The sequence below is a fragment of the Moschus berezovskii genome, chromosome 27, assembly GCF_049115385.1.
Source record: "Moschus berezovskii isolate FMDL1 chromosome 27, NW_MosBer_1.0, whole genome shotgun sequence".
NCBI classification, from domain to species: Eukaryota; Metazoa; Chordata; class Mammalia; order Artiodactyla; family Moschidae; genus Moschus; species Moschus berezovskii.
The window spans coordinates 26370107-26393792 of record NC_142486.1 but is presented as its reverse complement, the minus strand read 5'-3'; the positions used below and the strand labels follow the sequence as shown (position 1 = coordinate 26393792).

General features: G+C 47.6%; 1 protein-coding gene across 1 annotated transcript in view; it reads left to right on the top strand.

The window, feature by feature from the left end:
* XYLT1 (xylosyltransferase 1) overlaps positions 1 to 21671 on the top strand; it is a 355532-nt gene extending 333861 nt beyond the window's left edge. The window contains exons 10-12 of the mRNA XM_055409561.2: positions 975 to 1170; positions 7571 to 7904; positions 15290 to 21671. Of these exons, the coding sequence (XP_055265536.2) occupies positions 975 to 1170; positions 7571 to 7904; positions 15290 to 15612 (853 nt within the window). The 3' untranslated portion in view covers positions 15613 to 21671. The remainder of the gene's footprint in view (positions 1 to 974; positions 1171 to 7570; positions 7905 to 15289) is intronic.
* The last annotated feature ends 2015 nt before the right edge of the window (positions 21672 to 23686 follow it).

Sequence of the window (23686 nt, the reverse complement as noted above, 5' to 3'; positions counted from 1 at the left end):
ACAACCTTTCTGATAAACTTGGACAGCAAACATCAAGAGCCTCTTGCAGATTAGAGAAGGAGAAAGATGTTTCTCCAAACATTTCTGCTCAAGGATGCTTACCGCAGCATTGTTTAGAATGGCAAAAAAAAAATTAGAAACAAGTTGAACACTCAATGATGGGGAACTTTCTCTGTTTATAAAATCATATTTTGGTGTTATAGTTCCATGTCACGGTATTACATACACTGAAATAATGTATACACACACAAAAAATCATGTTTTCAGAGACTATTCAAAGACATGATAATGATCAGGAAATACCATGAAGCAAAACCAGGATAGAGCCAGTGTGTATATTATGATCCCAGCTATAGAGAATTTATGTAAATATGTGCATAGAAAATAAGGCTGAAAGGAAACAGTCATGATGCCATTGTTTGCACACCATTGTCACTTCTCAGTACCCAGCACCAGAGGATCACTGAGTATATCTGTGAATTGACATCATCCATCTCTGATGCTGGGAAAGATTGAAGGCAAAAGGACAATGGGGCAGCAGAGGATGAGATAGATAGCATCACTGACCCAATGGACATGAACTTGAGCAAACTCTGGGAGAGAGTGGAGGACAGGGAAGCCTGGCGTGCTGCAGTCCATGGGGTCGCAAAGAGTTGGACACAACTTGTTAGTTAGCTGTCGTTAGCAACTGAACAGCAGCCACATGGAAGAAGCATCCAAAGTAGCCATTCATTTTCATAATTGTGCTTTCATACAGTCAGTATGTTTTACACTTATGATCAGCAGAAAGTTATTGTTAATAGTTATTGAGATCCTAGAAACACGGGAACAGCCTTCAGGAATACAATGAGCTTTGTATAAAGTAGGGGTTATCTTAGGAACAGGATCGGCATGATGGGTGAGGAGCCCCATCGTGACCGACACACATCCAGTCCTGACCCATGAGCTCGCGTGAGCCTGTGCATGTTTTTCAGGTACTATCCAATGGGCCACCCAGCCTCTGTCCACCTCTACTTCCTTGCTGACCGTTTCCAGGGCTTTCTGATAAAGCATCATGCTACAAATCTGGCTGTGAGCAAACTCGAGACCCTGGAGACATGGGTGATGCCGAAGAAAGTCTTCAAGATTGCCAGCCCACCCAGCGACTTCGGGAGGCTTCAGTTTTCCGAGGTAGGAGGTCAGAGACTCTCTCACAGCATTGCCTCTGGCTGCACCATTGCTGGGTTCTATTCCTGCTCTGACTCTTGTAGTTGGAAATGGAGGAGAAGGTGCCTTGAAGGACCCCAAAGATAAGCTCACCTTGTGCCTGGAGAAGGTCCAGGGTGGTATGTATCAGTGCACCAACCAACCTGGAGCCTTAGTATATCTTTATAGTAGAACTTCTATTCGTTTTCATTTTTTACCCTAATTAGTGATTCCTTCTAATCCTGTGTTAGTAATAAACAAGCCAGTTTCCTAATGAAGTTGTGGCATTAGACCCATCTTACAGATTGGAGAACTGAGGCCTATGGAGAGTCAATAATTTTCTGGATTGTAGCTAGGAAGCAGAAGAGCTCAACACTGAATCCAGGTCACTTTGGCCACAAATCCTATGCTTAATTGTGCTTTTGTCTCCCCAGTTCCTAGAATAGGATTTAACTCCGAGTAATCACCAGATCAGTCTTTGAATGGATGCGTGTTGGATGCATGGATGCATAGAGGGTTGGACAGAGGTGTCAGTAGATGGACAGATGGTCTGATATGTGAATCCATGGAACGCAGTTCCTACCTCCCAGGACTGCGTCGGCTTTTAGTTATTTTTCTGCCTTGGGAGATGGATTCATCAAGTACCCACCTTGTAACATCAACACCATCTTGAGACCTGAAAGGCGCTACGTGATCTGGCCTCTGTCTGCTTCTCCAGTTTCACCCAGGACCCCCTCTTTTTCCCACTCACACTTCTTGCATCTTTATCTATATTCCAAGTTCTTTCCTGCCTCAAGCTTGTCACACGCTGATCCTCCTGCTCAGAATACTTACCCCCAGGTTTTCACCTTTTTCCTTTGGTCATTCTGATCTTAAATCAAATGGTGCATCTTCAGAAAAGCCTTCCATGCCCACCCACTTTTGTCACAGTTTTTTACCCAGTACATCCCTGTTTTATGTTTCTTAGTGTTTATCATCTCAAATGACCTTGTTGATTTCTCTGATCACTTACTTGGTGATTGTCTGCAAGAGAGCAGAGACTATGGCACTCGCTCACTGCTGTATCCTCAGAACACAGAAGAGGACACAGCCTTTGTAGATGCGGATAGGATTTCTGAATGACTGAGTGTATGTGCTTGGGTAGTGATGCTGGTGGGAAGGGGAGGCATGACCAAGCTTGGTGAGCATTGCCCACACAAAAATCCAGCACCTGATTTCTGCCTTCCGCATGTCAGCAAGTAGCTCAAGAGGTGGTCCATCCCTGGAGTTCAGCATTCCCAGTGAATTTGGCTGCTGGGTTAGGGGTAAAGAGTCTGACCATAGAATATGGAGAATCTTGGGGGCCAGGAGTGGGGTGGGAGGAAGCATCTGACCTGCTTACATTTTCCAGCCCCTGTGGCCCTGCCTGGCCAACCTAGGCCTGACTGTGTAGGGCACCACACAGGCAAGGGTGGAAATTTCTTATTAAGTCACCATTTTCTTTCTTTTAAAAGATTTATGTATTTATTTAGCTGTAGCGGGTCTTTTTGTTGCAGTGTTCAGGCTTCTCATTGTGGTGGCTTGTCTTGTTGCAGAGCAGGCGCTCTAGGGCACACAGTCTTCAGTAGTTGAGGCTCAGGGGCTCTAGAGCACCAGCTCAGTAGTTGTGGCACGTGGGCTTAGTTGCTCCATTGCAATCTGGGATCTTCCTGGACAAGGTATCAAACAGGTGTCCCTTGCATTGCAAAGTAGGTTCTTAACCACTGGACCACCAGGGAAACCCCAAGCTACCATTTTCAGTTAAGGCTCTAAGTGGATTGGCTGGATCCAAGCTCCGTGGGAGCCCACTTCATAAATTACTGGTGTCAAGGAGCAATTAGATGCTGCCCCAGTTGGATTCTGTGCCGGGGGACCAAGCAGCCGATTGAAGACATTAATGTCCCATTAAGGAGATGGATGCCTGGTCACTGGGCTCTCCCTGTTTATCAGCCTGCTGGTGGGTAACTGGGCACTGCTGGCAGTGACAGATGTTGGCCACTCCATGACTAGTGATTAGTTAGGGCTTGTGCTATAGCTCTGGTACCCTGGGTGTGGGAACCACCCGGATCTCTGGCAGAGGAACAGCATAGGGTGCAGGAAGCCCTGAAACTTGTGTCATGAATTTTTTTCTTGGTTTTAAGGTAAATGGTGTGAAATTGGACTAAAAGAAGGGAATGAAGTACAGGGCCACTTTGTGGGCTGTTGAGAATCTCCATTGGGTCACAAGGTCCTGGGGCTTTGCATAGGGCCTGGTTCGCATACTCCATCCCTGGGAGTGCCATGCTCATGGCATAGAGAAAGGATGCTCCTTCCTTCAGCAGGCAACCCCCGAGTGCCTATGATGTGTGAGGGTGGGAGGGGCAGTGGTGAACGGATCAGACCAGATCCTTGCTGTGGCATTGCTGTTTACTGGGGCAGCCAGCCAGTGATGGAGCAAATAAGTGAACGAAAACATTCCAGTTAATGACAAGGATTATAAAGAAAATAAGACTTCATCCATGTTTTCTGAGGGTTTGACAGGCTGCTGGAACAGCTTTCTGTTACCAAAACAAATTTGGGTCCACTCGCCCACACTCAGTAAAGCTGGTCTATTGACATAGGATTGTGGTGAAGGAAAGTGTGGTGTCTATTGCAGGTGCCAAGCAAGGAGACCAGGCAGCTAGTGTTCAAAAGGTCCAAACTCCCTGATAGCTTCCAGGGAAAGTTTTTTAAAGACAGGGTGAGGGAGGTCACTTGTGGGGTGCATGACTGGCTCGTGGATGTTCTTCTGATTGGTTGGTGGTGAGGTAATCAAGAGTCAGCATCATCAACGTTCTGGTTCCGACGGTTCTGGGTTCTCTGTGCTTGTGATCAGCATGCAGTTAACTTCTTCCACCTGCTGGGGATTTCAGTATCTGCGAAAAGGCTCGAGGTTATGGCTCAGAATATTATCTATTGTTCTTGAGGAGGAACTTAAAGATACTGGACTTCATTTAATGGCTAAACTATTATTATTTTGTCTCACTTGACTGTTTTCCTTTCTTTCTGCATTTTCTCACACCTCTGATTAAATTCATTCTTTAGAACTTGAAGAATGCCTTAAAGGCTAAAGTTTTTATTACAGACAAGAGGCAGGTGAAGGACCCCTGAGGAGGCCCCATAGGGTCTTGCTGGGTTACACATTGATGGAGCGAGTCATTCAGGAAGGCATTTCTAATGAGATAACTTCAGAGTTGAAACCTGTAAAGGAGTCAGAGGTGGGGAGACCTGAAACACTCTGGGATCTTCCAAGAGAAGAGCATGTGCAAATGTCCTGAGGCCCCAAGAAGGAGCTTAGCATGGCCAGTGAGCAGGAGGAAGGTCTTGGGAGGACAGGGGACACATCATGAGGCCTGTAAAGAAATTTGAATTGCATGTTAGGTGCAGTGGGAAAGAAGCCTTGGTGGGCTTGAAGCTGGGGAGCAATATATTGAGCTTGATCCTCAATACATACTTAAATTTGAGTAATTGATCACTGAATGGTGAATGGCAGTGGACTTCCACAGTGAGGTCAGGTGAGATCTTGAGCCACAGACATGTGATAGCAATGGGACCCCTCTTGGCCAGCCCCACCTCCCCTTGTGCTGAAGATGACAGCTGACTTCCTCCTTCTCCTCTCCTAGATTTAGGACAAATTCAAGTTTCCCACTGTCAGCTGCTCTACAACTCTTCCACCTGGGATACTTGGTTGTAAAACTCAAACTTAAGAGAATTGTTCACCCCCATTTCTTTGGGGGATAGTCCCCTAATTGGTCATAAATCCCTCTGTTAAGTAGGACCCCAAAGGAGTTTGGTGATCAGTAGTCTATTTGCCCATATGCTCAGCCCCTAATCATTCATGACATAGATAGATGATGGATGGTTTGACAGAGAGAGATTGAGTGTGCTTGAGTGAGTACCGTGTGCTCAGCATCGTTTTTAGACACTAGTGATAGTTTGGTGAACAAGCCAGATGTGGTCCCTGCCTTCATGCAGTCAACAGTTTTGAGCCGTGGAGATAGACATGTGAATTAGAATGTGATACTGCACTGAATAACTACATAAGTAAAAAGCTAAGTTTAGACAAGAATGTCAGGGGTGCCTGTAAGCAAGGCAGGCTTCCCAGTAGTGGTGACATCTGGGCTGAGAGCTGGATAATGAGCTGGCTAGAAGACAGGAAGGGAAGAAGACCCAGCCTAAGAGGGCCAGCTGCAGACACAAGATCAGGGGTGAGAGAGTCCTCTGTCAGAGACGCTGAGAGTGTTCTAGGGTGGCCTGGACAGTGGGAGGGGGCTGAAGGAGGAGAGAGGGATGTAGATGAAGCTGGAGTTGGAGCAGAAAGGACCAGACCTTGCAGGTCAGGACAGGAGGAGAGACTGGACTAATGAACAACGGGAAGGAACTGGAAAGGATTGTATGGAGAGAAGTTGCAGAATGGGACATCTCTAGAAAAATCTCTGTGGCGTTGGGGCCTGGCTTGCATCCTGCTCTCTCATGCATTTAATCCTTCAGTAGACAGTGTTGTTCTCCCTCCTCCTGTGTTCCAGCCACTGTGCTAGGCTCCAGGGATCCTCTGAGAGATCAGCTGTTACTATCCATGACTCCCTCTGCTGCCCTGAGGACAGCTCCTCAAAGGTCAGTCTTGGCCCAAAGACGGAAACTTGAAGCAGGCTGTGGGCCCGTGATTGTGTATTACAACCACCCCTGGTAGGTGGTAGTTGTCCGACACATACGTGTTGGATGAATGAATGAGTGGGTGAGTGGATAGGAGGCAATACACAGAAGCGTGAATAAGAACCCAGCCCCTGGGCCCAGACTTCCTGGGTCCCTCTCACTGACCAGAGCAAGTCATCTGGCTGCTCTGAACCTCAGAGCATTCCCTCATGTGTGAAGTGACGATAAGATCAAGGGTACGCCCTCGATGGAGGTGGAAATGTTAGCTAAATCAATGCACCTATGCCCTTAGCAGTAGGCCTGGGACACCAGAAGCTCTGGATAAATATTAGCCATGGAGCCCTGTGTCTTAGAGATGGGTATAGTAACTCATGGCAGAAACAATGAGAAGCTAAACCAGCTCGTGTTTGCACTGCATGCGTGAAGTCTGCTCAAGGTGTAGACATGTTTACTCACACCTGCAGCACCTCCTCACCCTGCACACACACACACACACACACACACACACATCAGAGGTGCTGCTCATGGAAGGACCACGGAAGCAGTACAGGCCTTGTAGTGTTCTCATCACCTGCTACCATGTGCCCACACGCTGTGTCTTCAGAACATTATACTAAACCTCCTGGGGGAGAGAAGACCCCCTGATTTCATCTGACTTGAAATAGTAACAGAGCTCAGTATCAGGGATCTATGTCGTTAGTTTATTTTTTTTGCCAGGTTATTCGTGCACGCATTCACTAGGTGACTGATGGAGCATTGACTATGTACCAAGCAGTGTTGGACACCAGAATTCAGCACAGGCGCAGTCACAGGGATTTGAGCAGTGAGAGGCCATTTCACTGGGTTGTTCTAGATACTGGGTGGAAAATAAATTGGAGTCCCCAAAAGGGGAAAGATGGAAGCCGAGAGCAGATTTCTGGGGTCAAAGTCATACACACACACCCCACTGACTGGCAAGAAGGATGGATCATACAACCATCACTCCCCACAGGGTCCAGCTCAGGATGCTTTGGGGAAACCAAAGCTGTCTCTTCCTTGGAAAGCCATCTGAACTCCTTCGTATTGACAGGGCTCTTGTTCAGTGATTGCTCTAAAAAGAAGCATGTGATCTGGAAAGCCAATGACCTAAGTGGAAATTAGCTGCACTTGTTGAGTGGCAGGAGTTATGTTTCCTTGGGATGGCCTGCAAGTGGGCATTCATTATTTCCACGTGTACACCATGAACCAAACGCAGGAAGCCCAAAGGAAATGGACCATAGGCCCCATAATCCTTCAGACTAGATCCAAATCCCAGATCTCCTGCCAACTGCCTGTCCAGCCTTAAGTTACTGAGCAAGTAACTTAATTGTAGCCTCAGTGTCCTCATCTGTAAAATGGGTAAATGAAGCCCAGTAAGCAGGATCCTGGGCTTCCCTGGTGGCTCTCTGGTAGAGAATCCACATGCCAATGCAGGAAACATGGGTTTGATCCCTAGTTCAGGAAGATCCCTGGAGGAGGAAATGGCAACCCACTCCAGTATTCTTGCCTGGGAAATTCCATGGACAGAGGAGCCTAATGGGCTATGGCCCATAGGTTCACGAAAGAGCTGGACACAACTTAGTGCCTAAACAACAACCAAAGCAGGATCCTAGGCCTTTCTGGGCTGGAGCACCCACATTCAGGCCCAGTGATTTCAAGATTCGCTCTTGTGTTTCAGGTCGGCACTGACTGGGATGCCAAGGAGCGGCTTTTCCGCAACTTTGGGGGTCTCCTGGGGCCCATGGATGAGCCGGTAGGCATGCAGAAATGGGGGAAGGGCCCCAACGTGACCGTGACTGTCATCTGGGTGGATCCCGTCAACATCATCGCAGCCACCTATGACATCCTGATTGAGTCCACTGCCGAGTTCACCCACTACAAGCCCCCTTTGAACTTGCCCCTGAGGCCTGGGGTCTGGACGGTGAAAATTCTCCACCACTGGGTGCCAGTCGCAGAAACCAAATTCCTCGTTGCACCTCTGACCTTCTCAAACAGGCAGCCCATCAAACCAGGTGAGTGCTTCTAGTATGTCTGCGGAGGAAGTATTCCACTGCCAAGGCCCTCCCAGGTCCTCCACCTGGGCGGGTGATGCTGCTCAGATGTGGGGCATGTGGGCCGCCTTTGAGAGCAATGCTTGCCTCTCAGGATTTTTTCCTGCTCATTTGTCATACTGCACCTTCTAATTTTCTGCCTGTCTCTGCACACAGAGGTGATGTCGTCTGTCTGTATTAGACACCTATTTATTAGATGCTGTCCTGTTGGACTTCCAGAAGGCCCTAATCATATTTGAAACAGATGGGGAATAAACCCAGGCTGATACTGAGTTTCAGCAAACTTGTTCACTGTTTAAGATAAAAATAATTAAAAGAGGAAATTCTGTTTATCAAAAACATGATACACTGGGTGAAGAGACATATCACATACTAGGGGAAAATATTTGCCACCCATTTAAAAAAGTACTCATATTTGAATATACAAAAAGTACTCAAATTCAGAAATTCCCTGAGTCAGAGCAAACTATAAGCCACAGGCCAAATCCAGCCCACTCCCTGTTTTTGTAAATAAAGTTTTATTGGAACACAGTCACACTCATTTACATGCTGACTATGATTGTTTTGGGGCCACAATGCCATCATTGAGTGGTTGCCCACAGAGCCAAAAGTATTTGCTATCTGGCCCTTTAGAGAAGGGGCCAATCTCTGATACAAAAGAAATAAGAGAGAAAATATATATGCACACATATAAAAAGGTATTCAACCTCATAAGTAATGAGAGAAATGCAAACTTAAGTCAAAAAGAGATTCCACTTCACATCCACCGTGTTAGGACATGTTTGAAGTTGAGACAACATTATTTGATGATCAAGTTGGAGAATAATAACCATCCATGCATGTCCTGGAAGCCACCAGCTTCCCAGGTGACGCAATTGGTAAAGAAACCACCTGCCAAGGCAGGAGACACAAGAGATGTGGGTTCGATCCTTGGGTCAGGAAGATCCCCTGGAGGAGTAAATGGCAACCCACTCCAATATTCTTGCCTACAGAATTCCATGGACAAAGGGGCTCACAAAGCATTGGACACAGCTGAGCTCACACACAATGAAGAATGACGTATGTCCTGGTGGGAGAGCCACATAATAAAATGAGTTTGGAAAATGCTTTAGCATTTGCTGGTACAGTTGAACATAGATACATACCACACAGACATTCCACCCGAGGTAGAGGCTTGTGCAGAAATACAGCAGAGTTGTTCATAATAGCAGCAAACCAGAACCAATCCAGATGTCTGACATCTGATGGGCCATCAGTGTGGTCTGTTCTGACAGCGAAAGTCTACGCAGCAGGGAACCCAGTGCAGGACCACTCCACATGCTGATCTGGACAAGTATCTAGAATATAACTTTGGGGGGGGTGGTGAATATAATAATCACAGTGCGTGTATTTAAAGTTCAAAAACGGGCCAAGCCAACAATATGTTATTTCAGTATTCATGTATCAGTAGAATGCTATGAAGAAACGATGGGAATTATTAACAGGAAATTCAGGATGAGTAAGTCAGGGAGAGGGATATCAGACTTCTAGTGTGTCTGCCTTTTTTCTTTCTTTCTCAAAAATATTTCTTTTATTTTCCTATTTCCCATCCCTTCCTCTTTCTTTTATCATGGGGGCCATCTTCCTCAATCCCCCGGTGGCCCAGCAGTAAAGAATTCACCTGTAGTGTAGGAGACGCGGGTTCAACCCCTGGGTCGGGAAGATCCCCTGGAGGAGGGCATGGCAACCCACTCCAGTATTCTTACCTTGAGAATCCCATGGACAGAGGAGCTTGGTGGGCTATAGTCCATGGGGTCGCACAGAGTCGGACACAACTGAAGCAACTTACCATGCACGGAGGCACTCACAACGTCTTCCTCCTTGCTCAGTTCCACCCCCTGGAGTGGCCACTGCCAAGAGTCCAGTGTGCATCCTTCTAGACGTTTCTCAGTGTTGGTAAAGAATCTGCCTGGAATGCAGGAGACCCTGGTTCAATTCCTGGGTCGGGAAGATCCCCTGGAGAAGGGAAAGGCTACCCACTCCAGGATTCTTGCCTGGAGAATTCCATGGACTGTGTAGTCCATGGGGTCACAAAGAGTCAGACATGACTGAGAGGCTTTCACTTTCAAACACAAAATAAATCAAAGATATTATCATTTTTTAAAAAAGTGGAATGATACACTTTGTAGTGAAACTTGCTTTTTTCACTTTCAAATCAATATATGTAAAACTACCAGCTGCCTAGTATTCCTTTGAGTTTAGGATCCACAGTCTGTCCCCCACCTTGGTGGACACATACCTCCTTTTATTGTTGTTGTTACAGATGACACCACAAAGAAGATTCTTGAACCTAAAACAGTGTGTGCCCATGAAAATTCTTCCATAACACAGATTCCTACAAACAGGATTTCTAGGTCTCTGGGTGTTTGAAATTGTCCATCTCCATCTAACAGATCACAAACCCAGAAGCAAGGAACGTTTCATAGTCTCTGTTAGCTAAAAAGAGCTCTGGGCTGTGTGTCATTTAGCTAGGGACACAAGGAGAGGGGGCCATAGATATGGAGAAGGGCACTTGGAGTCCTAAAAATAGAGTATTGATGTAAAATCTGTCCATTTCTGCCAAGTTCATATGCTAACAAGCAGAAATATTTGGACCTCATGTTTTCAGGAGAGGGAAGTCTGCTTCTCCTCTGCCCCATGAAATAGGCAAAAGACAGTCCCTCCAGAACTAGCTGGACCAGAGCCCACCCACTCAGGGTCCTCAAGTGTCACCCTGAAGAGGCTCACATTTTTAGCATTATTAAGGGTTTCCAAAGCCAGGTGTAGAGGAGAGGCATGGAAGTGACCATCTCCTGTCTGCTTTCAATACATCTAGAGCAAGCATGGCTCTGAATCCATCCTACCTCAGTAAAATGGCCCAGGGCCATGCACAGGGTCCCTATTTTTCCTGTCTTTTTCTCCTAGGGTTTCTAAAGACAACAAAGCTCTTCCCACCCATGGCCAGGATGAGCCAGGGGTCATTTTATCCCACTGGGAGCAGCCCCACTGTTGTCAGTAATTGTATCTGTTAATGGTGTTCCAGGGACAGGGAACAAGAAGGTGGGAGCAATGCAATTTGTAAAATGATTCATCAAGAGTAATTTGCTATTGATGCGTCCCTGGTAATCTCAAGAAATCTGATGAGGTGGAATTGAGGGAAATTTAATTAGAGAGGCGAGCATCGCGGGCTGATGCTGTAATAGCATTTCCCACATCAACCTCATTTTTCATAAGGGTTTTCTGCACCAACCACAATATTTGATTCCCAGTGTTCAAATGTTTGTTAATTGCTCTTTTCACTTTGCAAGTCCTGCCTTTTCTCAGTTCAGGTGTCTCCCCAATCCTCAGCTTCTCATCTTCGCAATCTCTGCTGAGATGGGGGCAGGAGCTGCCCACCCTGTGGTAGGTGTCAGGGAGAAACGGGCGGGAGCGAGACTTATTAATGAACTTGAAAAACTGCTCAATATAGCAAGACAGGACATTCGCCCCATGCATGCTTTTCTGCTTTCTCTCACCTGTCTGCCTCCGAACCACGGAGTCCAGCCCCCCAGCTTCCTGGGGCATTGGGAACCAAAGGAATGACTTTCTTGTCTAGTTTTTTTTTACTGGAGTATAATTGCTTTCCATGTTATGTTAGTTTCTGCTGTACAGTGAAGTGAATCAGCTGTTAAGTATACCTACTTCCCCTCTCTCTTAGACCTCCCTCCCACCCACCACCCCTGCATCCCACAAAGGATCAACTTGAACCCCTGTGCTTATAGCAGGTTCCCACTAGCTGTCTGTTTTACATATGGTAATGTATATATGTCAATCATCATCTCCCAAGTAGTCCCACCTTTAAATGCCACGGACGGAAGAGCGTGGTAGGTTACAGTCCTTGGGGTCGCAAAGAGCTGGACAGGACTGAGCGACTTCACTTTCACTTTATCTTCCCCACCCTCCTGGCGTCTGCATGTCCGTTCTCTATGCCTGCCTCTCTATTCCTGCCCTGGAGATAGGTTCACCTGTACCCTTTTTCTAGATTCCACGTATATGCATTAATATACAGTATTTGTTTTTCTCTTTCAGACTTACTTCACCCTGTGTCACATTTTGTAGCTGAGTTTTATATATATATATGTACACACCACATCTTCTTTATCCGTTCATCTGTCATTGGACATTTAGGTTGTTTCCATGTCCTGGCTATTGTGAATAGTGCTGCAATAAACATTGGGTACATGTATCCTTCTGAATTATGAATTATTTTGAATTATTATCCCCTATTTCTCAGGAGATACGTCAAGGTTGTCTTTCTTTTTTCAAAATTTACTTTTCATTGAAGGATAACTGCTTTCCAATACTGTGTCAGTCTCTGCCATACATCAACATGAATCAGCCATAAGTATATATATGACCCCTCCCTCTGGAACCTCCCTCCCGCCTCCCACACTGTCCCACCCCTCTGGGTTGTCACCGAGCCCTGGGTGAGGTTCCCTGAGTCATACAGCAAATTTCCTCTGGCTATGTGTTTCACAGATGGTCGTGTATATGTTTCCATGCTGCTGTCTGCGTTCGTCCCACCCTCTGTGTCCGCGAGTCTGTTCTCTATGTCTGCATCTCTGCTGCTGCCCTGCAAATAAGTTCATCAGGATCATGTTTCTAGATCCCATATATTTGCGTTAATATACGATATTTGTTCTTCTCTTTTGACTTACTTCACTCTGTATGATCGACTCCAAGGTTCATCCACCTCATTAGAACTAACTCAAATGTGTTCCTTTCTATGGCTAATATTCCATTGCATATGTGTACCACAACTTCTTTATCCATTCATCTGTCAATGGACATCTAGGTTGCTTCCATGTCTTAGCTATTGTTAATTGTGCTGCAATGAACATTGGAGTACGTGAGTCTTTGTCAATTATGGTTTCCTTGGGGTAAGGCATATTTTTAATTCAACTAGTTTTCTCGTTGCTTTTTGAAGGGCAGGCTTATATACACTGTCTTTTTTCCTTACTCAGGACCACACATATTAGAAGATAACCTTCTGATTATCCAGATTGTCCTGGTTGTCTCCAAGAGTGACAGCCACTTTCAAGTAAAGAGGAAGCATTGTGATCTGAATGCTGCATTGTCTTATAAAGAGGTTCCTTCTAATCTTAGTGAGCTTGGCTATAGCAGAACCTGATTTGGTAAAACATGACTTCCCAGAATCGTTATCTAGTCTTTCTTTAAAATATATTCTTGTAATTAGCAGTGAAATAAGCCGTGAGTGGGAGCTTCCTCAAAACAGAGATGTCTAGCTTCTTTTTGTCAGCCCAAATACCTATATTTTCTGCTTCCCCATCTTTAAGCTCTGGGAAACCGTCAGTGTCTCTCTTGTTCATATGTTACTTTACAAAGCACGTGGTCTTTTCCCCGAGCTTCGTGCCAGTCTTGTGAGTCTAATTGCTGGAAGGGTAAATATCCCCATTTTGCAGTCGGGGAACCGACTCTGCAAATGACGAGCTCCCAGATGGAAAAATAAAGTAAAAATGAAAAGCACTGTTTTAACTTCCTGTGGATGCATGAGCTTGTTTACTGTGTTTACTAACACAGTGTATGACAATGACATGCTCTGGCTCGGGAGTCAGCCAGCCCTGGATTTAACTCCAGATCTAAAGTATAGCTGCTTCTGTTTCCTCATCTGTAAAATGGGGATGATAAAAACCAGCCCTATAGTTTTGTGTGTGTGTGTGTATGTTGTGTGCTAATAACGCCAATAATAATAGTCCTAGCTAAACTTTCCTGAATACTTTGAATATGCTGGGCGGCGTTGTAAGCACCCCTCATGAGTCAGCATACTTAATCATCAGAAACAAAGCTACGAGGAAGGTACTAGTTCTGTACCCATTTTTATGATGAGGAAGAAGTCAGATGCCTGGTGTGTGGGACGTGGGGATTCAAACCCAGGCAGCCATACTGTGGTCCCCGTGCTCTGGCCTGAGACCCTGGGGCTCAGCAAGGTAGAACTGTTTCAGAAGCCAGTTGGACCTCCCACCTACGCAACTCTGGTCCAAGCTTTGGGCTCCCCAGGACTCCTTGCTGTGGTCCATTCATGCACTACGCCTTGGACCAAAGGAGAATTCCCTGCTTATAGAAAGCTCACGGTGGGCATTCAGCAGCCAAGTGCAGGACTCCTCTCCAGGCTTTGAGATCCACAGACCCCTATTCAAAGGGGTCTCCAACTCTCATTACCTGTGTGATTTAGGGAAAGGTGCTCAGTGAGGCTTAATACTTTCTATTCTCAAAACCTAGAATTCTCTTCTCCAGGATCTGTGTGTAGCTTCTTCCTTCACGTGAATCAGCACTCAGATCAGATGTCACCACCTCAGAGAGGTCTTCCCTGCCCATCCCATCCAAGAGAAACACTTTGTCACTCTCTAACCCAGGAATCAGCAGGTTTTTACTATAAAGGGCTAGATAGTAAATTTTTCAGCTTTGTGGGCCATGTACAATTTCTATCACTACTACTCAGCTGTGCTGTGGTAACAGCCATAGACAGTATGTGTCCAAATGGGCATAGCCATGTTCCAGTAAAATTTATTTGCAACAACAGGTGGTGGGCCAAATTTGGCCCAAGGGCCTAAATTTATCAAGCCCTTGCTCTGACTCAACACACCCCATTAATTCCTTTCATGATACTTATCAGTTTTGGGAATGACCTTATTTATTTGTTTGTTTATTGCCATCATTCTTCCTTCACTGTCTGGTTTGCTGTACCACAGAATAGAGCCTGGCACTTAATATATCTACATCAAATGAATGAATGCCTTACAGATAGCAGATGTTTAGTAAATATGTGTTGAATGAATTACTGTCTGGACTATAGTAGAAAGAAAGTGAAATCTCTCAGTTGTGGCCGACTCTTTGAGACCCCATGAACTGTAGCCTACCAGGTTCCTCCGCCCATGGGATTTTCCAGGCAAGAATACTGGAGTGGGTTGCCATTTCCTTCTCCAGGGGATCTTCCTGACCCAGGGATTGAACCCGGGTCTCCTGCATTGCAGGCAGACTCTTTACCATCTGAACCACGAGGGACTATAGTAGGGGCTCCATAAATACATGTTGAATGGATAAATGAATGGACCATGCCCTGCACAAAGTGGGCTCACACCTCTTGAAGGAATGTCCTCGTGGGCTCAGTTTCTTTGTCTGTACAATGGGATTTCTAAAGGGACTTCCTCATGAGATTGTCCCATGAATTGGACAGTGCTGTGCGGTGCCCAGCATGGTGCCAGGCACGCAGTAGTAGGTGACTGGTCCGTGGCTCGTCTACTGATGTCATTGTTCCCTTTGGCTTTCAGAGGAGGCGTTGAGGCTGCACAGTGGGCCCCTCCGCAGCACCTACATGGAGCAGAGCTTCCAGAGCCTGAACCCTGTCCTCAGCCTGCCCATCAACCCCGCCCAGGTGGAGCAGGCTCGGAGGAACGCGGCCTCTGCCGGCGCCACGCTGGAGCACTGGCTGGACTCGCTGGTGGGTGGGATGTGGACTGCCATGGACATCTGTGCCACAGGCCCCAGCGCCTGCCCAGTCATGCAGACCTGCAGCCAGACAGCCTGGAGCTCCTTCAGCCCCGACCCCAAGTCAGAGCTGGGGGCGGTCAAACCGGACGGCCGGCTCAGGTAGCACTGGGCACGTGGGGACCCCAGCGGATCTCAAAGGGAAAGCAGCCAGATGGCCGGTGGAACCCAGACCCTGACCTCCCACCCCTGGGGCTGCCTTTTGTGAGAGGGGCTCTCCTGGCCATAGGATGATGAAGAAGGAAGGTTTGGAGGCCAAAGCAGGTTCTGCCAACCACCTGCACCCTGCAGGCTGGCTACTGGGGACAGCAATGGCTTGGTCCCAGCACCGTGGTGGTCTTACCTCTTCTGGTTGATCCTCGAGTCCTACAGCTCCCTTGTCTTCCCCCTCAATGACATGACCACCCCACCCCCAGACAAGTGATTCCCAAACTTTTCTTTTGAACAGCAGAGTATTTGTTTTACCGAGTCATAGGTGGAGGTTCAAGCTGCGGATGAAATCCAGGCTGCTTGGGTGGAAGCTGAGAGTGTGAGGTTCTGTCTCAAAGCTCAGCCCACTGGGCAGTCCCTTTGCCAAGGGCATCTCCTAAGTTACCTCTTCAGAACCCAAGGGCTCTGCAGAAGCTAGTTTGGAAAGAAATGCCCAGAGGGTGGGTTTGATCTCTAGCCCTGCCCTTCCTGCTCCTCTGGGTCAGGAAACCCTTGTGCCAGCCTTGAAGTGACAGGACATGAAAGTCACATTTGTGGGCTCATCCCTAGGGAGGTAGTAGGCTTGGCGGGGGTTGGAGGGGGTGGCTTTGAGCCTCCCACCAACCCTTCTTGGGTTCAGCCATCCTCCTTAGTAACTAGATGAGCAGAAGAGCCTTGTGATGTGGCTTGGCCAAAGTCCAACCAAAGTGTCACTGCCAGATGTCCTGGGCTCCAGGCCACCCTCTCTCGAGGCAGAAATGGGGTGATGCTCATGAGTCTGAGGCTAGCATCAAGCCCCCCAGCCATTCATGCACCAGGAGACCAAGACCATGACCCCTCTGGGCTTTGACAGTGGGAACTTTGGGGGACCATGGCCATGAACCTCGTAGAGATCGCTGGGAGCAAAACTCCTGAGCTGGTCAGCACAGCAATACCCCTCACCTGCCTGAGCCCTTCGTTCTGAGGTTGGGCGCTTGGAACTTGGTGAAATGTGTCTTCGGTGCTGCTGGGAGCAACCAAACCACATGGAACAGACTTTACACAGAAAGGAAAAAGCATTTCAGATTTGGTTTTTAAATTCATGGCCTTTCTTGTCCGAGGTGCCAACCGGCCCGCCTGACATGCAGTGTGAAAGTGGGAAGCTTTGAGTATCTGGTCGTTTAAAACCTAAAGAATAGTATTATTCAAATTGCTTGAGTTACTAGAAACCCAAAGGGTTTCCTTGCCATGTGCCCGTTGGAGGGTTGCCCCGCCCATCCAGAGATCCCTCCCCTGAGAACCCCCTCCTCCACTGATCCCACCCTCCCCCAAAGGACAGGGTTCCCTCGGAGGAGTCCCAGCCCTGGGTGCACTGTCCTTTCCCAGGAGAGCCGGTCCTCATCAGATTTCTCTCCAGGGTGACTTTGAAGGTACTGCCGATTGCTCCCAGCGAACTGTCAGCTGTCGCCCCCCCACTACTCGCCCCACCCCACCCCTGCAAGGCAGGATGTCCTGTGGGCCATGGAGGACACAGAGAAGGGACACTTTGGATATTTATTATTTATATGTTTTAGTCAATGACTAATTAGTAGGTGCTGTTTTTGCAGCTTGTCAATTATGTTATCTTACTAACTGAAGCTGCCTTTATTCACAAAAGGCCCCTTCCTCCAGCCCTTCTAGTTCCCCCAGCCCCTCCTGTCTGTCTCCCTCCTGCTCTCTCTGTGTATCCATCTGTCTGCCTTCCTATCTCTGTCTGCCTCTCTCTATCTGCCCTCCATCCTCTGTGTCCTCAGCAGAAAGCAAGGGAGTTGGACACCATGAGGGAAATGCTTCAACCAGCAATGTCCATGGGCTGAAAGTGGGGTGCCCTTGGGAACATCCGTGCCTCACTTTTCTTCACACAAGGTGGAGGACCGCCCAGTTAGCCCTCCAGCTCTGGGGGTGTTGGAATTCCTGAGCCGTCCCTGCCACTGGCCCCCAGCACAGGGACGCAACAGGCCTGCCACTTGTGGAGGTAGACCATCCAACTGCAGAACTTGGGCTGTCCGTGTGTCTCCATCACCATCCTCCCACAGCCAGTCTAACCATGGGCCTCCCTGTGACCAGAGGACAGAGGGAAAGCAAGCTCCTTCCATGCCCGGGAGCAGAAGAGATCTATTTTAGGAAAAGGGTGGTGGGGGTCCCCAGACAGGCCAGGAGAACCCAAGGGCAGGGACTTGGCATGGCTTTCTCAGAAAGCCCACATGATTGCCTCATGATTCTACAAGCTCACTGGGAGCCCAGAGGCCCATGTCACATCCTCTCTCTGCCCCCAGCCTCTGCTTCTGTCCAAGGACTTTTTGAGCCTGTGGAAGCTGCCCAGGAAGTCAGTCTTGCACCTCCTGGCCAGGCCGCTCTGTGTCACTTACGGTGGCTATGGGAGCCCTGCCCTGGTGCATCCCTGCACGCAGCATGAGCCTTCAGATTCCTCAGCGAGGCCCCTCCTGCACCCTGCCATTGCTGACTCCTGTTCCATTGGGAACACGTGGAGAAACGGCAGAGCTGGCTTATTACTCTGGGGATGGTCCCCTCCTGTCTCCAGCCCGGGCCTCACTCCCTGCTGACTACCAGGAAATTGGGAAGCTGAGCAGTCACACAGGATGTTCCTCAACATCTTCTGTTCTTGAACCAGAGAATCACTTTGAAGATGTTACATTTGGCTTTAAGGGAAAAAGGGAGAATTTCAAGCAAAGCCCAGGATGATTTGAGCCATGGTGATGTTTTCCCAGGGGAGATAGTTTAACTCATTTTTATTGTCTACAGGAGAATGATTTATTAGTTCAAGGCCATTGGTCAGACAGCCTTGAGCTGTGGCTGCCTGAGGGTTTCAAAACCTGAGAACGTGGTCCCCTGGAAATTCTTTTAGAATTTAGAAGAGTATGACTGAGTCTCTGACAGGGTCCCTGGACTTTAGGGGGGTTGAGAGGTGGGATGTGGGTTTGGGAGAGAAGGATGCATCCAATAAACTGTGATACTTTGTCCCCACTCACCCCTATGATGATCAGGCAGAAGCCACACCCAGGAGGCAGACAACTCCGAGCCCTGCTTCCCGGGCTCAGTGCAAAGCGGTCTGTCTCCAAGGAGGGCGGAGCAGTTCCTAGGACCCTCACATTCTAAGAAGCGTGTGTGCTCCTCCCTTTGGAAAAAGGCCCTTCTGATCTGACCAGGAGTCACTCTGCCTTCATTTGCCATTGTTGAACTTTCAAAATGCCAGTGGAGCTGAGGTTTGAGTCAGTTTCCCTTAAAGGGCAGATGACAGCTGCTCTGGGCACAAGCCAGGATTGGGGGGAACGGTGCTTCCTTCTGGTTCTCCAGTTTACAGGTGCAAGGAGAACCCTGGCTGGAACCTTGATCTCTCTGCCAAGAGGGTCCCTGAGAGAAGAAGGCAGTAGCAGCTGAGTGTGGGGGCCTGAGCAAAGACCTGTTTCATAGCCCAGTTCACTGGGGTTGCAGGACCCAAGCTGTCCCTGCAGCACCCAAAGGGGATATGCTAGAAACAGCTGTTGGCAAAGGCCTGCCAGGCCAAAGCCACATCCTCTGGTAGGGGTCGCCCGTGGCTATGCAGTCCAGGATGCCAGCACAGATGCATGCAGTGGCTGGTGTCAGACAGGAGGGAATGGCGGGGACTGTGGTCTGCAAGTGTGAGCCTGACGCAGACAAAAAATATGGCTGCATCTCAGCTCCAGTCTGAAGTTGCGAGTGAGAATACAGGCACGGTGCACAGAATCATCTGATTTGGTAAGAGAAGCCAAAAGTCCATATTTTTATAGGAAATCTGATTTTCAAACATTGGCAAGTTTTGTTTTTACCAGAGTGTAGGCAAAGGATTCGGCCGTGAGGGCCTCTTACTAGTCATTCCCATCCCAAAGAAACGGTCCCTCAGAGAAGTGTCCCATGAGAACTGGCTTGTTCAGCTCTCCTGATCTCAAGACAGTTTATACTGAAGGGGAGATGAAACAGGATTTGCTGACCTCGAGAGCTGCCCCTTGGACTTCAAGGAGGTCCACACTGGCCCAGTCCCCACCTCCCAGAATTCCATCACACCAGGCGGAGATGTCCAGGAGATTGTTCATGGGGACAGGTTGGCGTGTTAAATAGCCCGGCTCGCTCCAGATCCCGGGTTGTAGCGGCCACCTTGCCGCATGTCCGGGAGCATCTTTGGAAGCCGTGCTCACGGGAGGTCCTCTCTGCTTTTTGCCTCACCTACCTTATTTTGCCCATGGGTCAACCACAGGCGCTACCTCATGTGTCTGCTGAGAAGTTTACCTTGGGGGAGGAGGGGGAGGAATAAAGATGTCCAAAATCTGCTGGAGCTGAATGTATAATCTATGCAAATTCTCTCTGTGTGTCTCTCCTGCTCTCTTTCTGTCTGTGTCTCTCTCTCAGAAGTATTTTTTTTTTTAACCTGGCAAACAAGATACTGTACAGACCCCTCTGAAGACTGAGGAGGGCTTCCACGTGCCACCTGTGTCTACCCCTCACGTTGTCGTTGGTTCTGTCCTTGCCAAGCCCCAGGCAGGGAGATGGAAGCCCTCTCTCTTCCCCTTCCCCTTGGCTGGGAATACTCCATCCCCCTCTGCCTACAGGCCCCACGGGAAAGCAGGTTCTGCGTCTTGCCACCTCCGTTCCTAACTCCATCCTCCCCATTCATCATTTGCCTCCCTTCTCCTCTCCTTCCTCCACGCCACTTCCCCCCCCAAAAGCCTTAGGTTTCTCCGTTTTTAAATGTGGCCTTAAAATTATTTTTGGAACGCTGACCACCCTCTCTCTCCCATTTCTACCAACATCCAAGAGAAAAGAGCATCTTGAAGCTTTCAGAGCAACCTCCTAAGCCAGGGGCTGCCAATCTGTAGCTTGCAGATGTGGTAGAAATGGCTTCTATGTGTCGTTTTGAAGAAAAAATCCTTCTATTTTCCTATGGGTAAAATGAAGGTTTGGGTGCTCGTCTAAACCTCTGCCGACTCCCGAAGCAGTCTCTTGGAGAATAACGCCGCTGTCGATAGGCTGGTTTAATTACCGGCAGGATGCCAAGGTGGGCTTTCCAATCCTCCCCCACCCCCGAAGACTTGGTGACTTTATGTACTTCATTCAAGGGTAAATCAGCAGAGTTTCTCAATTTATCTCTTCATCCTTCCTGCCTGGAAAGTGATAGCATTTAATATTCCCAGTGGATGGTCATGTTCTCAAAGGGATCACACTCTCCCTGCTTTCAGAGTCCCTCCTTTTCCCTGCCATGGAGGCCAAAGACAACCCCAGGGTTTTCATAGGAAATTCACTGGAATTGAGCTCAGTCATCTTCGTCGTCCTTTGTCTCTTTTTTTGGTATTACTATGTTGTCAATAGCATTTGGGTATTTTTTAGAGGCCTCACAATAAGTTATTACCGTCCCCTTCATTGTTTTTCAAAGACATGTGGTGATATAGTTTTTAAAAATAACTATTTTGTTATAGATCATAATATGCATAAAACTGTACAGAAATATTTTGTAATGTATTGATTTTAAAAAAAGAGAGACTCTGTAAATAAAGTTTTAAAAAAAGAGAGAATTCAAATGGCACACACTGAAAGATGTAGATATTTTGCTATTTATTTAAAGGAGTATTTTAAGAGATATTGAACTATCTGAAATTGACCAGTAATCAAATTCCAATCATCCGAATGCTTTTCCTCATGGTAGAATGTGATTTTCGGAAACAATTGCACTACCCGCCCATTTTTGCACCTTTTCTGTCTTTTCATTTAGCAGAAAAATAACAACAAAATTGTGCCTTAGCTGTATTTTTTTGTCTAGGGGAGTTTGTTTCTGTCTGACAAAGCAAAATCTTTTGCAGAAAACAGTGGCTGTATTGAATACTGTATCATACCAAAAACACTGCAGGTGTATATAGATGCTTTCTGTCATACTGTGTTTTCAGATGCAGAATTTTAAAATTAAAAAAAAATACTGTCTTTATGGAACAGTAGGTGTGTGACTTTTCAATGATATCTTGCATCTTCATGCCATCCTGTGCTCTCCCCGCTCCTCTGCACCGTCCTTCCTGCTGAGACCACCTCTCCTGGGGAATCCTGATGTGTGCACACACTCCTTGATCAAGCCTGCTGTCATCTCTCAACGCAGATGACAGCGAGGAAGACTGCCATCTAAAGGGGCAAACGTTTTCAATAGCTAACTGGCCGGTTGGGTAGCAAACCTGTTTTCCTTCCCTCTTCTCTACACAGCTAGACTACATTTCCCCGCAAAATTGTGCATTAAACCCATTATATAAAAAGACGTGGGGTCCAGCAGTTAGGACTCCATGCTTCTACTGCAGGGGGCGCAGCTTCCATCCTGGTCAGGAACAAGAATCCTGTGTGCCACGTGCCCCGCAAAAGGGAGAACACTGGTGCCAGAAGGAAGAGGGGTAGGGGGTGGGTGAAATAGTGAAGGGGACTAAGAGAGATAAACCTCCAGTTATATAATAAATAAGTCACAGGGATGTAATATACAGAATGTGAAAGTGGTTGCTCAGTCGTGTCTGACTCTGATCCCATGGACTATGACCCGCCAGACTCCTCTATCCATGGAGTTTTCCAGGCAAGAATACTGGAGTGGGTAGCTATTCCCTTCTCCAGGGGATCTTTCTGACCCAAGGGTCAAACCCAGGTCTCCCACATTGCAGGCAGATTCTTTACCATCTCAGCCACCAGAGAAGGAAGCCCTAGAACATAAGGAATGTGGTCAATAATGTACCCACTTTTGATGGGGACAGATGGTTAGTAGAATTAGCATGGTGGTCACTTCATAATGTATGCAAATATCAAATCAGTCTGCAGTACATCTGAAACTAACATACATCAACTAAATATTTCAATTTAAAACAATAGAATAAAGTGAAAGTAACTGGGTGCTTGGAGCGCTGCTCCAGTTGAAGTGGGAGCAGAAATTGTCTTTGCAGTGTCTCCCGCTCTCCCACTTGATCAGTCCCTTTGCTGGCTCCAGGGGGATATGTAGCCAACAGACCTTCAAACTCTTACCGCTCACGGAAGCAGCTGGGCTTTTGGGGAAACTGGCTGGAGGCCTGGCTGCCAGGTGCTGAGAGTTGTGTTCTAGACTGAGTCTCAGAGAATGAGACCAAACTGAGAATAATTCACCCCTTACCTAAGGTGGAATCGAAAGAGTGGAAAATTAGAATTGGTACCCAAAGGAGGTAGGTCAAGTGTTGGAGACCCTTGAGCCTGTGCCTCCATATTTAGTTGATTTGGTCTGCTGGGAAACCGCATGCTGCCCAACTTCTTACAAGAAAATGCTCTCAAAATATGACTTTTGGTGTTCCTATCTGTGTTAGTCAGAGTTCTTTCACTTGGAACCAACAGTATCCTAACTTGAGGTTAATCAGATGGGGAAACTATTGGCTCCTGAAATTGCGGAAGAAAGCAGTTAAAATGCAAAGAACAAGGATGAGAGATTCTCCAGGAGACTCAAGACCGGGGAACTAGAACCATGACACTCTTGGTCCCCTTTTGCTCCATTTCTGCTGCTCCTAGTTTGATTTTATTCCCCTCTACAGACAGCCGGCGCCATGTGATAGACACAGGAGGCCTTAGAACTCACTCCTTAGCCTTCAAGCAGCACAGCAGAAAACATCTATGTCCTTTGTTCTCATTGCCAAAGGAAGTGGCTCCAACAAATCACAGGGGCCAGGCAAACAAGGCAATATCATTGGCTGAGTCTGGATCATGTTTCTACCCCTGTGGCCAGGTGATCGGGTAAGAAACTGTGATTGGCAGTCCCATCCCAATCACATGGTCAGAATGGAAGAGGAGCTTTTCCCCCAAGGATGTGCCGAACAGACAAAAACAACAGATGTCCATCCACTGGCCACAGCCAACTCCAGGCTCAGGTGGATTCTCGGCTTGCCAGTCCAATTCATTCCTGCCCTTCAAATGCCCAAATTGTCTCCACCCAGCTCCTAGCTATCTCCCCAAGGAGAAGG